The 12,438-nt window shown below is 38.8% G+C and overlaps 3 protein-coding genes and 2 non-coding genes across 5 annotated transcripts; all 5 read left to right on the top strand.

The window, feature by feature from the left end:
* Positions 1 to 147: 147 nt before the first annotated feature.
* On the top strand, positions 148 to 4,346 carry zmpste24 (zinc metallopeptidase, STE24 homolog). Its single transcript, XM_026152892.1, has 9 exons — positions 148 to 547; positions 1,617 to 1,763; positions 1,858 to 2,061; positions 2,385 to 2,537; positions 2,695 to 2,836; positions 3,066 to 3,241; positions 3,510 to 3,614; positions 3,728 to 3,871; positions 3,958 to 4,346. The coding sequence occupies exons 1-9, from the start codon at positions 440 to 442 to the stop codon at positions 4,180 to 4,182; spliced, it is 1,404 nt and encodes a 467-aa protein (XP_026008677.1). The 5' UTR covers positions 148 to 439; the 3' UTR covers positions 4,183 to 4,346.
* Positions 4,347 to 6,830: 2,484 nt separating this feature from the next.
* Positions 6,831 to 8,201, top strand: atp5if1b (ATP synthase inhibitory factor subunit 1b). The gene is made up of 3 exons (XM_026152427.1): positions 6,831 to 6,989; positions 7,645 to 7,757; positions 7,856 to 8,201. The coding sequence occupies exons 1-3, from the start codon at positions 6,846 to 6,848 to the stop codon at positions 7,995 to 7,997; spliced, it is 399 nt and encodes a 132-aa protein (XP_026008212.1). The 5' UTR covers positions 6,831 to 6,845; the 3' UTR covers positions 7,998 to 8,201.
* An 816-nt stretch (positions 8,202 to 9,017) lies between these two features.
* Positions 9,018 to 12,235, top strand: rpl13a (ribosomal protein L13a). Its single transcript, XM_026152426.1, has 7 exons — positions 9,018 to 9,096; positions 9,805 to 9,877; positions 10,865 to 10,930; positions 11,149 to 11,250; positions 11,456 to 11,541; positions 11,739 to 11,798; positions 11,982 to 12,235. The coding sequence occupies exons 1-7, from the start codon at positions 9,076 to 9,078 to the stop codon at positions 12,189 to 12,191; spliced, it is 618 nt and encodes a 205-aa protein (XP_026008211.1). The 5' UTR covers positions 9,018 to 9,075; the 3' UTR covers positions 12,192 to 12,235.
* Positions 10,708 to 10,790, top strand: LOC113012782 (small nucleolar RNA Z195/SNORD33/SNORD32 family). Its single transcript, XR_003270747.1, has one exon. It is a non-coding gene; the product is annotated as a small nucleolar RNA Z195/SNORD33/SNORD32 family (small nucleolar RNA).
* Positions 10,973 to 11,048, top strand: LOC113012783 (small nucleolar RNA Z195/SNORD33/SNORD32 family). The gene has a single exon (XR_003270748.1). It is a non-coding gene; the product is annotated as a small nucleolar RNA Z195/SNORD33/SNORD32 family (small nucleolar RNA).
* Positions 12,236 to 12,438: the final 203 nt, after the last annotated feature.

Here is a 12,438-nt window from a genome sequence, read left to right as displayed (position 1 = left end):
ATAGTGTGAATATACATTTGCATTCGTAGTTGCATTTTACACGAATATTTGTGTAGAATATTTATTAATGGGGGTTGAAATAAAGGTGTTTTCTCGAAATACAAAAATTTGAACTCTTTAGTGAGTCAGTCAAATTAAGAAAATCCACTGCGGAACCAAGTTATAGAAGACGTTCCTTTGGGTGCCGAATTCGTTGATACGCATAACCAACGGGCTCGGTAGTTGAGATGAATGGAATGATGTTAGTTGTAAAAGCCTAGACTTTTCTTAGGAATGAAAACTGGATGCAAAGATCTAAACTTTAGTCTGTATCTGTCTATTTGACGGAGGGGCATAGTTCCCATAATTCACGGTTAAAGAGCTGTCTGTGAGTGTGTGTAGAGCGGAAGCTAATTAGCTGCTAGCCTGCTTAGCTAACTGCTAGATTAACAGAGCAAAGATGGTTGAAACTATGTTTGACCTGCCGGTGGAAAAGCAGATATTTTACGCTGTCCTAGGGTTTTCATGGACAGTATACCTTTGGGAGGCATATCTTTCTTACAGACAGGTGAGTCAATTGTTTACCAGATTAAATCCCTTTGCTTTATAATAAAAGCAGAGCGTAAATCAACGAACCGCTGACAGTGGTTAAAACGTTTGATTTTAATCTCCCGTGAACTCACTATGAGCTGTGTCTTTCATAAAGTCTGCATTTAATATAGGATATTCTGACAGTTGAATATGTGATGCGACCAAGGGGTCCGTTTAGCAGGGTTAGACTTTTATTGCTATTCAGTATTCTAGGTATTTAGTTTCAAAACACAACAGCGTAAGATTTCTTAATACGAAACCACAAAGCTATGAGTCCATAATCAGCTTGCTGGAAATGTTTACTGGTCTATTTCACGCCCAGACACGTGGATGTGAAATATGAAGCTATTTGAATCCTATTAAAACATTTTTTTATTCACTTCAGTTAAGCCACATTGAAAAGTATCTCACGACAGTGTTGGGATGGGTGTAGTTCCTCTAGGAACAGGAACTGATGTAGCAAATAATACAGAGAACGTCTTTAACCGAGAACATTATCACGTAGTCTTGATATGCTAGTACACACATGGAAAGAGTGCAGAGAGCAAGTTTTATGAGAATATGGACAAGGATTCACACGATTATCAAACACAATTGGCCTTCCTGTAAATCATTAGATTCATGGCAGTAGGCAATGTTTACTTGTTCTGTGAAATTTCTTTAGTTCAAATTTAGTGATTAAGAGCTAAAAGACTTCAAAGTAGATTTTGGTATCCCTAGTATAAAAACCCCCCACACAAATTATTGGCCTCACCCACCAGCTCAAAGGTCGAATTGTTGCAATATCGTTCACACGATTGTATAGTATTGACTCAACAAGTTAAAAAGTTGCTCTTTGAAACACATATTTAAAGGAAAACATCAAATTGGATTAGTATTGATTATATTATGTGATACTTGTCAAGTTTTGAGTTTAACACTTGAAAAATGCACATCTGAAATACATAACTTGGACAGTTACACTGACCGCATTGGATCCCTACATCAGTACCTTGATGATTTTCACTGTTAATGTAACTTTATGCGCACGTCTTCCTACACTGCAGAGGAGGATATATAGAACAACAACCCATGTACCGCAGGAGCTGGGCAAGATCATGGATTCTGAAACATTTGAGAAGTCACGTCTTTACCAGCTGGATAAAAGCAACTTCAGCTTTTGGTCTGGACTCTATTCTGAGACCGAGGGGACGGTAAGATCATTTAACTAAAAGACACTGTTGTTTTAGCCTAGTAACTCATTCTGTATGCCACACATTTAAAATATTGTGCTCAAAACGGTTTCAGCTGATTCTGCTACTGGGTGGAATACCATTTCTGTGGGCTGTCGCTGGTTCTGTGACTGCTCGCTTTGGATTTGGTCCAGAATACGAGATCACCCAGTCCCTCGTGTTTCTGACGCTTGCTACCCTGTTCAGTGCTATAACTGGACTCCCCTGGAGTTTGTACAACACTTTCGTCATTGAGGAGAAGCACGGCTTTAATCAGCAGGTACACTGGCTGGAATGCACTCACTGTTTGTTGCCGAGACTAACTTGAGTTTGATTGGATTGAAGTTACCACAGTTGATGGGCTCCAGAGCTCATATTGAAGCTGTGTCTTTGTTGTTTAATGTCAAAAACACAAACGATTTAAAATGTAATAAGAACTTTGATGGACTGAAGTTTTTGACTGTGAAATTTTGTCTGTTTAAACCCAAAATGAATTCAAAGACCGGAGAATCTGTGAAGAAGTAAAAAGAAATCAGAACTCTAACACACTGTATTAATCTCCTGTTTACTCTGTTCTCTTTTAATGTCTGCTCTTCCTCTCAGACGTTGGGGTTTTTCCTCAAAGATGCCGTGAAGAAGTTTGCTGTCACTCAGTGCATCCTGCTTCCTGTGACCTCCCTGCTGCTGTACATCATAAAGATCGGCGGAGACTACTTCTTCATTTATGCTTGGCTCTTTACCCTGGTCGTTTCTCTGGTTAGTGGCGCATTCGCCTTGCTCTGTGAAAACGTTGAAAATGCATCACTGTGTAATAAGAAAATGGGTTTCTTGTCAGATAACTAGTGAGAAACTCAAAAGAAGTACATAGTTGATACTACACCTGTAATACATCCTGTCATCTCTGTCTTCTAAGGTACTTGTAACCATCTATGCTGATTACATTGCTCCCCTGTTTGACAAATTCACACCATTGCCAGATGGAGAGTTAAAGACAGATATCGAAGCCATGGCCAAGAGCATAAGCTTCCCCCTCACCAAAATTTACGTAGTTGAAGGTATGTCTTGAATGTGTCTTTTTAGTTATCATTCCCACTGTCACAGAGTGCTTGCTCATTGTGGGTCGTTTGTTGGGGATTTCTCTCTGTTGTTCTAGAGTCTTTTCCTTACATTATCAAGCCCCTTATTATTACATTGCAATCATTAGTATGTTGTTTTTTGTTTGTTTTTTTTACATTGTGGAGCGATGGTTGGTTGGAGATCCATGAATTTTTGTCTTGTTTCCAGGTTCTAAACGTTCTTCACACAGCAATGCATACTTCTACGGGTTCTTCAAGAACAAACGCATTGTGCTGTTTGACACACTGCTGGAGGATTACTCGCCGCTCAACAAGGCTGGAGAGTCACAGCCTGAGCAGCCAGAGAGTGATGAGACATCCAGCGAGTCTAAAGCCAAGCCCAAGGTTGCGAAGAATTTCACTTGATTCATAAAAACACTTTTAAAGACAGAGTATTCTTACTTGTCTTGAAACACACTTTGGTTGATTTTTGCTTGATAACAACTGGTCTGAGAGCTTGAAAGATATATATCTTTTTTGTCATTAAGCTCTGTTTTGCTTTTAAAATCCTTTAATAAAGGATTGGGAAAAGCCCAAAGTATTAAATGTATTAATGTTTAGGCTTGATGTTGTTGGAAATTTTAGGTGACTGATTTTGAATCTTCTGTCACAGAACAAAAAACAAGGATGCAACAACCCAGAGATCCTTGCTGTTTTGGGTCATGAGCTTGGCCATTGGAAGCTTGGTCATACCGTCAAGAATATCGTCATTAGTCAGGTGATTTCTCCCAGATGGATGTCTTTTTGTTTTATCCCAAAGCATATAAAAGCCTGATTAGATCATACTACAGACATTCAGAGATTGAACTGAATCTATTTTTATCTCTTCAGATGAATTCCTTCCTGTGCTTCTCCTTATTTGCTGTTCTGATTGGACGTAAGGAGCTGTTTGTAGCTTTTGGCTTCGATGACAGCCAGCCCACATTAATAGGCTTGATGATTATCTTCCAGTTCATCTTTTCTCCTTACAACGAGGTATGTGTGAGATCATGAAAGTTTGAATAATTAAACCCTGTTGTTTTGAGATGTTTAAATATTTCTCTTCTTCCTCGCTTTTGTAGGTTCTGTCTTTCTGTCTGACGGTCCTGAGTCGCAGGTTTGAGTTCCAGGCAGATGCTTTTGCTCGCGGCATGGGCAAAGCCTCAGAGCTTTACTCGGCTCTCATCAAGCTGAACAAAGACAACCTGGGCTTCCCTGTTGCTGATTGGTTGTTTTCCATGTGGCACTATTCCCACCCTCCTCTCCTTGAGCGCCTCAGAGCACTGGGCAACACCAAGCAAGACTGACGGGGCAGGAAGGGGGAGCGGCGACCGCTGCCTCCTCCGAAGGGCCTCCGCAGACCGCTCCTGGCCCTGTGATGCACCCTGGTCTTTTTCCTTCCCTTCTGCCCCCCATTAGCAAATTTTATCTTATTTTATCCTTTTCTTCACTTGCCATACTTTGTTTTGTTTTTTTTTTCTTTGAAAGTTAGTTTTAAACAAAACCAAAACATATCAGCACAAGGCAACCATAAAAAAAATCTAAGCCTGTACTGTTCTTTTTCTTTTATTCAGAAAAACCATTTACACACTTGCTGTGTGTGATAGATCTGGACAACGTGTAAAGAAAAAAGCAATTGTCAGAGCACATATCAGATTTCTCAGATTGCACTCATAGATTTGTTTTTAGAAATCCTTTTATTTTTGTACAATTTATTCAGTACATCATTCTTTTTCCCTTCTAAGTATGAAGCTCAAATGAAATTGACAAGTTATTTGGCTGTTAAATGTTAAGTTGTTTTTTTTAAATTTATATTAATTTAAGATGATTAGTCATACAGTATATTTACTCATTACAATGCTTTTTACAGATGCACGGGCCAGATTGATTTGTACAGCAAGTGCAACATTTATTGTCAAGTTCAAGTGAATATTCATGAGTCTACTAATCAATTCAGTGCTTTTTTAAATTTTTATTTAAAGAGAAACTCTGTAGATTCTTTGTCACAGTGACAAAATACGAGTGCCTCCAATTCTCCTCTTTGTACCCATAATGATCACCTAGTGAACAGAGCGGTGCGAAATGTTTCGTTTGAACATTACATTAGACGTGTTATTTTTGTTTTGTTTTTTACATGCAATGAGGGGCTGCTGTTTTAATTTTCTTAAGCACCTGCTTGTCATGTAGGGTCCAACCATACCTGTACATATGTAACTTTGGTGATTAGAGTAATGATATATGGAGTGAATTGTTGAAAAAAAAATGTTGAATGTGATTTGAATTTTTAAGTTCGTGTAGAGTTTCATAGTTTTTGTTTGGTTTTTCTCTTTGTTTCATGCCAGCGATACCTGGTAAGCAAAGTATTTATAGGGGACTTATGGGAGGGAGATGGCAAGATTTCACCACGTGAGCCAGAGTTTGGTTTGCTCAGAGAGGGGGTGTATGCTTTCTTTGCAGTGTTGAATAAAATCTTCTAAGCATTTATCTTATTTGGGGTGCTTGTTTTACTTAGAAAAAATTTTGCGAAAATCACACAAAAGATAAGATTTACATCCAGTGATGACTTTGGAATATATTTTTAATTTTACATATATATATATGTGTGTGTGTGTGTGTGTGTGTGTGTGTGTGTGTGTGTGTGTGTGTGTGTGTGTGTGTGTGTGTGTGTGTGTGTGTGTGTGTGTATATACACACACAAAATGCTCACTGGACACTTAATTAGGCACAGCCTGGTTGGACCCCTTTTATACCTTCAAAACTGCCTTAATTCATATAGATATATTCTCTGTATGAATTGAGGCATTTTACACCATATCTGTAATGCATAGATTCAACAAAATGCTGGAAACATTCCTGAGATTTTGATAATTATATAATGGCATCACACAGTTCCTGGGCATCCATGAAGCAAATCTCTTGTTCCACCACATCCCAAATATGCTTTATTGGATTGAGACCTGGAGACTCGAGGTCATGTGAGTACAGAGATGTTCTGATCTTTGGCTAGAAGGATGCCAAGAAAATATCCCCTGCACCACCAACACCAGAACCATTAATGCAAGGCAAGACAGATCCATGCTTTCATGCTGTTTTAAAAATTCTGACCCTAACATGAATATGACAGCAAAAGGTAAGTCTTATCAGATCAGGGGAAATTTTTTTTCTTTTTTTTTCCAATTTTGGTGAGCTTCTGAGATTTGTAGCTTCAGTTTCCTTAGCTAACAGGAGTGGCACCTCATGTGATTTTCTGCTGCTGTAGCCCATCTGGTTCATGGTTTGGCATGTACATTCATGTATTTGAATTACTGTTGCCTTCCTACAATCTCTGTAAACTCTAGAGATGGTTGTGTGGGAAATTCCCAATGGATCAGCAGATTTTGAAGTACTTATAAAAACCATGCTATGGTCAAAGTTAATTAAATACCCTTTCTTCCCCATCCTGATGCTCAGCTTAAAAATAAATTGATGTTTTATAAACTTATTTCTTTAGATAAAAAATTACTGTGTACTAAAATATCAATTTAAAAAAAACCCAATTCACAAGTTATTTAATTAAGCTATGTAAAAAAGTAGAAATAACCATTGTTATTGTTGATTTTGTTTTTTTGTTTAAAAAACATTTTAAACCCCTTTTTGTTCACTAGCTGTGAATGTATATAGTATTTAAATTAATTAAAAAATGAATTAAAAAAATCACACATCGTGTTGCGTTATAGGTATGTAGCATAACAAAAATTATAAGGTCAGCTGCTACGTAAAGAGAGGCAATGCGGTGTCCATTTTTAAGACCATACCACTGCGGGAATTAAACACTGTGTTTTTTCTGCACTATGTTATTATTCCATGTTATGTATATGAAATATATTTAGCAGATAAATTGAAATAATACATCATCGTATGAATAGATTTTTTAAATGTATCATTTAATTGAACTAACGTATCTTCTGTTGGCACCCCCGCCTTGGACATAATGGCGCCGTCCTGTGGTGTATTTTTGTGGACAAGGACAAGCTCGACACTACTTGTCAGTGGTGTTTTCATAAACATGGCGAGGTTTTTGAGGCCTAATATCAGGACTTTTGTCACCTCACAGCTGAGAATGTCATCCGACCAGGTAATAAACGTCCTGCAACCGCCTCACTTCATTGCAAATACCGTGTAACCGTTATACAGCGGTGTGACATGTTTAGCCTCATCATTTTTGCTAGCTGAAAACCTTAATGACAGGTTCACCTGCTGTAGCACTGTGGTATTAGCTTTCTAATTGAACATTATTACCTAATAATTATAGGTTATATATGCCAAGGGGGTTAATTTTGTATGCACTGCCACCTGTCAGACTATTCAGAAAAAGAATTTGGTTTTGTGAGCTGCTTTGTCCTCTCAGACGTTTAGGTTTTGCTCAAAAAGCGTTTCTGGTCTGTTCGAGATATCTCCATTATCACCTTGGAAACAAAGAAGCCTTTTAACCCACTCAAAAAATATAAAACCTTGACCTTCAACGTGGGCTTGTTTTCACAGTGTCCAGCAGATTCACCTTAATATCACACAAAGCCCTGATCACTAAAGTTGAGAAAGAAAGTAACTTTAAGAAATGTTTAATTTTAAGCTGCCATCTGTTAAAGAAATGTCTTTATAGAAAATACTCAGAGCTCTATTTTTTATTTATGCATTTATTATTGGGTTTTGGGGTTTGTTTATTTTTTTGCTTGTTGCTGAGTTAATTCACTAAACTTGTTTTTCTCTTAAATACTTCCCCACCCACTCAGCTGGGTGAGCTGGGTAAAGGTGCCGGGAAAGGTGGTGGTGGTGGAGGCTCTATCAGAGAGGCAGGTGGATCCATGGGGAAGAAGCAGGCTGCAGAGGAGGAGATGTACTTCAAGTATGAAATTCAACTTATAGAGACAGTTTTTTGTCCACTTTTTCCACCTCTTCTACATGAAAATAAGCTTGCGTGATATCTGTCTTTCTTCATATAAGGCGCAAGGAGAAGGAGCAGCTGGCAGCACTAAAGCAGCACCATGAGGACGAAATTGATCACCACAAAAAGGAGATTGAACGTCTCCAGCGCGAGATTGACCGCCACAAGGGAAAGATCAGAAAGCTGAAGCATGATGACTGAGTGAAGCCTTTAAAATAAAACAAAAGTTTTGTTTTTTTTCTCCTCACTGTCCAAGACTCATTTAGTAACCACACTAGTTTCTGCGTGCACTGTGTTATGCCAGTCATGAATGTTTGAGTGATGGTACTTATGTAAATTCTTGAAAGGTATTAAAATTGATTAAAAGAAATGAGTACGGGTTCCATGGCATGCTCTCCAAGAACATTTTCCTGTGTGATGTTGTTCATTGGTGTGCCGTATGTCACAGGTACAATGCCAAAGTGAAAAAGACTAAATATAATCTGTGCTTCATGCAACTGTTTTATTTCAGTGAACAGTTTGTGAACTTGTGAGAAACATTGTTTTCAATGAGCAACAATAGGCAGCAAATCAAGTGATAAAATTGACTAAGCTGCAACCAGCACACCTTTAATGTGAGATATAAAAATGGTAAAAAAAAAAGATAATTAAAGTTATCTGGCACCACAAATATGTGACCTGGTCAATATGTGTTTCAAACTGCTCCTTAAAGCCATCTTGATCTGAAGTAGGGTAATATAAATTTAATACTATTAAGATCTTTAAAAGTATTTAACACCTTTATGATTTCTTTTTTCTTTGTTTGCTTTTTGCCTACCTAGCCTACCTAGGATATTCAAATTGATATCATAGGTACATCTACTGAGTTTTCAAGCTTGAAAGGACTTTACCACTTATTTTTTTCTCCCTTCCCCTTTAGAAGTGGACACTGGTGCATTTTGGATCATTGTCCTGTTGCCTAAACTAAGTGTGCTTGAGCTTCAGGGCACAAACTGATGATGGAACATTCTCATTCAGCATTTTCTGGTAGAGAGCAGAATTACAACAAGTTGTCCAGGTCCTGGAGCAGCAAAGCAAAACTGCGATTGCTATATAATTAATATATAATTATATAATACATAATAGTATACATAATTTATAATACTGAACTTAATTCGCCCAACAGTGGCGCTATTTTTTCATAGCCTGTGAGCCACGAGAACGAAGGAAGCTGTCGTCACTTCCGCCCACCCCTGCCTTTTACCACGAGCAACCCCGTTTGTCTTTCTTTTCGCACATCATGGCGGACCGGTTCAATAAGGTGGGAAGCTGCTCTGGAGATATTATATCATTTTTCAGCTCTGTAGGCAAAATAAAACCTTGTGTTTTGCAGTTAAGCGACTGGCGATAACTTGGGACAGCTTTGTGTAGTCGTTGTTTTGCTCAGTGTTTTTTCTGAGACCTATTTTTAGGGAATGTCTGAGGCAGCTCGCTATAGCCGAGTGAGCGTGCCTTCATCATGGCAGCTTCCCTGAGTCAACGCTGTTAGCTTGCGAGGCTAGGTTTAACGTGTGTACTGGATATATGGTCGTATGGGAAACGTACCGGCAAACTTAACTAAATTTAATGGGTGGTATTTCGTTGCTTCTGTGTAGGGAACCTTTCATGACATTTCAACTCAAAAAATACAAGGTTAATCGTCAGCGCGGTTTCGTTTAGATGCTAAGCAAACGTTATGTCTCAACCGGCAAGTCAATAGTGTCCCATGTGCCATTTATCACAGTGACGTGGAGCCAGAAATACAGTTCAGTTCACAGTAAACCCCTTTATTAAACAGTGATGGGGTTAAATGCGTTTTATTACCGTTTAACTTGTATGTTAGTGCAAGGCTGATAATGTGACGATTGTCAAGTAGATAGTAAATGCAAGTTGATTAACATTACTATACAAGATTATAGGGGAATTACTAGGGTGTTTTTCACGGTGAGGATAAAGCATTGATATCCTTTTCCCCCACCTTTTATTTTAGGTTCTGCTGCTTGATGGCAGGGGCCATCTGCTCGGCCGACTTGCTGCTATTGTGGCTAAACAGGTTCTTCTGGGTAAGTTTTCAGAGATTAATAGGAATTTTGGTAATAAACAATATAAATGTTTGATAATAAACAATTTAAGTTAAGTATACACTGTGCGATTTTTGGACTGTCCTAGTCAAGAGGTTCGAATTTAGCTGTTGTATCACACTACATGCATGGACTCCTTGGAGCAATATCCTGACAGTGTCAGAAATTTTGTAGCAGTATCTCATAATGAGACTGCTGCTGTACCTGCTGACCATTCAGTAGGAATGCAGTGCAAACTAACCTGAAATAGCTGAGCCATTGTGGGGTGCTGTTGGAGGTAAACTGTGCAAAATAAGGTGGTTTGGATTGTAACACATAATCTAGTATAGTTTTACACACCTGAACTGTGAACAGTGTCAGTAGTATTGTTTCTGAAAATACTCATGATGTCCACTTGCTCTGGGAATTCTCTAGTTACTGGCTCTTGTTACATAGCATCAGTTAGGAATTATACGGTTATTCGAGAACTAGAAGGATGAGTATTTGATTTCCATTCCAAAAAATTTGATATTTGTGTCCTCATGTGTAGTTCAGGTGGGTAATGTCTTTAAAAAAACACTTGCATTTTGTATGTGAAAAATGACTGTTTGTGCAAAAGTCCTGCAGAGAGCATTGTATGCTCTTTCTACACATGGTCCAGATGCAATCACACAAAACATGCAGACACACAGATGGCTACAAAGACCGACCAATGCTACGATGAAACTTTACCTTTAACTTCCAGACTTGTGTCAGATCCATGTCGCACAGTGTGTTTTGCAGCATGTAAGACTGATGAACAATGTGTTCATAGTTGGCTGCTGTTGTGTCATTCTGTCGATGATGACTGTATTAACTGCCTTGGTTGAGTTTAACGACAATGAGAAAACTCACATGCACTACCATCTGAGACAGGAAACAAACAGTATCTGCACCTGTTTGCTACTCTCTTTAACTGTTGGGATTAACTTTTGGCATTTTGTCTTTTAGGCCACAAAGTGGTGGTGGTGAGATGTGAAGGCATCAACATCTCTGGCAACTTCTACCGTAACAAGCGTAAGTAGGGTTATGTCCTATTTTCAGTCCTTTAAAATGCTTGTTGTCGGTGATGTTTTACTAGTTTGAGTTTCACAGACCATGAGAAAACCTTACATGCACTACCATCTGAGGCATCAGCATTACTTAATAAAGCAATGGTTGCCCCTTGCATGTATCTTGATGTATGTGTAATGTGGCTAATGTATATCTCTTCTGGATCATGTGCCTGTTTGCAGTGAAGTACCTGGCTTTCCTGCGCAAGAGGATGAACACCAACCCCTCTCGTGGTCCGTACCACTTCAGGGCTCCCAGCAAGATCTTCTGGAGGACCGTTAGAGGTGAGGAAGTGACACTACCGGCACATGAAGGGGTGTATTTGCATTCATCTATGATACTTGCTTAGCACAGTAAAGCTGTTTATAGCAAAGCTAATGATCTATTGATGAAGCAGACTTCAGACATCTGACTTTTTTTCAGTTTAGCATATGTTGATGGAAACTGAGGTTGTTTTATTTTTTTAAAGCACAATCTCTCTTTAAACAGGTATGCTGCCTCACAAAACCAAGAGAGGTCAGGCTGCTCTGGAGAGGCTGAAGGTGTTTGATGGTATCCCCCCACCCTATGACAAGGTATGCTGGTAATGTCTTTCCTTAATCTTTACGGCCCCCACAAGTGGCTTTGACTGTGCTGTCTGTGATGCCATACATCTTAACTGCCTTGTCTGAATAGTAACCATGAAAAGAAATGATGTCTGAGACACGCTGCCTATAGCAGTTCAGATGTGCTGTTGTCTTCGTTATCTGATTTTGCTTTATTTGATTTACAGAGGAAGCGCATGGTTGTCCCAGCTGCTCTTAAAGTTGTGCGTCTGAAGCCCTCTCGCAAGGTGAGCCTACAAGGTTGTTTTTTGTTAAGGAAAGAAAATAAAGGGTGACAATAAGGTTACTCCATTTACGATTATTCGGCTGTAAATTTTGAGTTTGGCAGGCACAACCATTTAGTTTGTGTAACATTGTTCTCGTCAGTTTGTGAACTGTTGATTTCATATGGTTTTTCATTTCTCCCTCAGTTCGCCCTCCTTGGGCGTCTGGCACATGAGGTTGGCTGGAAGTACCAGGCTATCACAGCCACTCTGGAGGAGAAGAGAAAGGAGAAGTCTAAGCTCCGCTACACCAAGAAAAAGACACTGATCAATCTGACCAAGCAGGCAGAAAAGAACGTCGAGTCCAAGATTGCAAAATACACAGATGTTCTGAAACAATATGGAGTTATTGTCTGAGCTAAACTCATCTGGCCAATAAAGATGAATACATGTTTATAAAATGTGTCATGACTATTTTATTTCTCATTGAAGTAAACTGCATTTACTACAACATGAATATGTTTAAGACGAAGACACTGCTGTGAGTGCAGCTTCTCTTTAAAAATTGTGTGTAGGCAGTTGTATTAGTAGCTATCACACGAAGGTAGCATTTGTGTATTCATGGTTATATTTACTTGGAATATGAAAAGTATCACTCAGACTT

The sequence above is a fragment of the Astatotilapia calliptera genome, chromosome 19 (assembly GCF_900246225.1).
Source record: "Astatotilapia calliptera chromosome 19, fAstCal1.2, whole genome shotgun sequence".
NCBI classification, from domain to species: domain Eukaryota; kingdom Metazoa; phylum Chordata; class Actinopteri; order Cichliformes; family Cichlidae; genus Astatotilapia; species Astatotilapia calliptera.
Note: the sequence above shows the minus strand (reverse complement) of the source record. Positions and strands in the feature narration are given on the sequence as shown.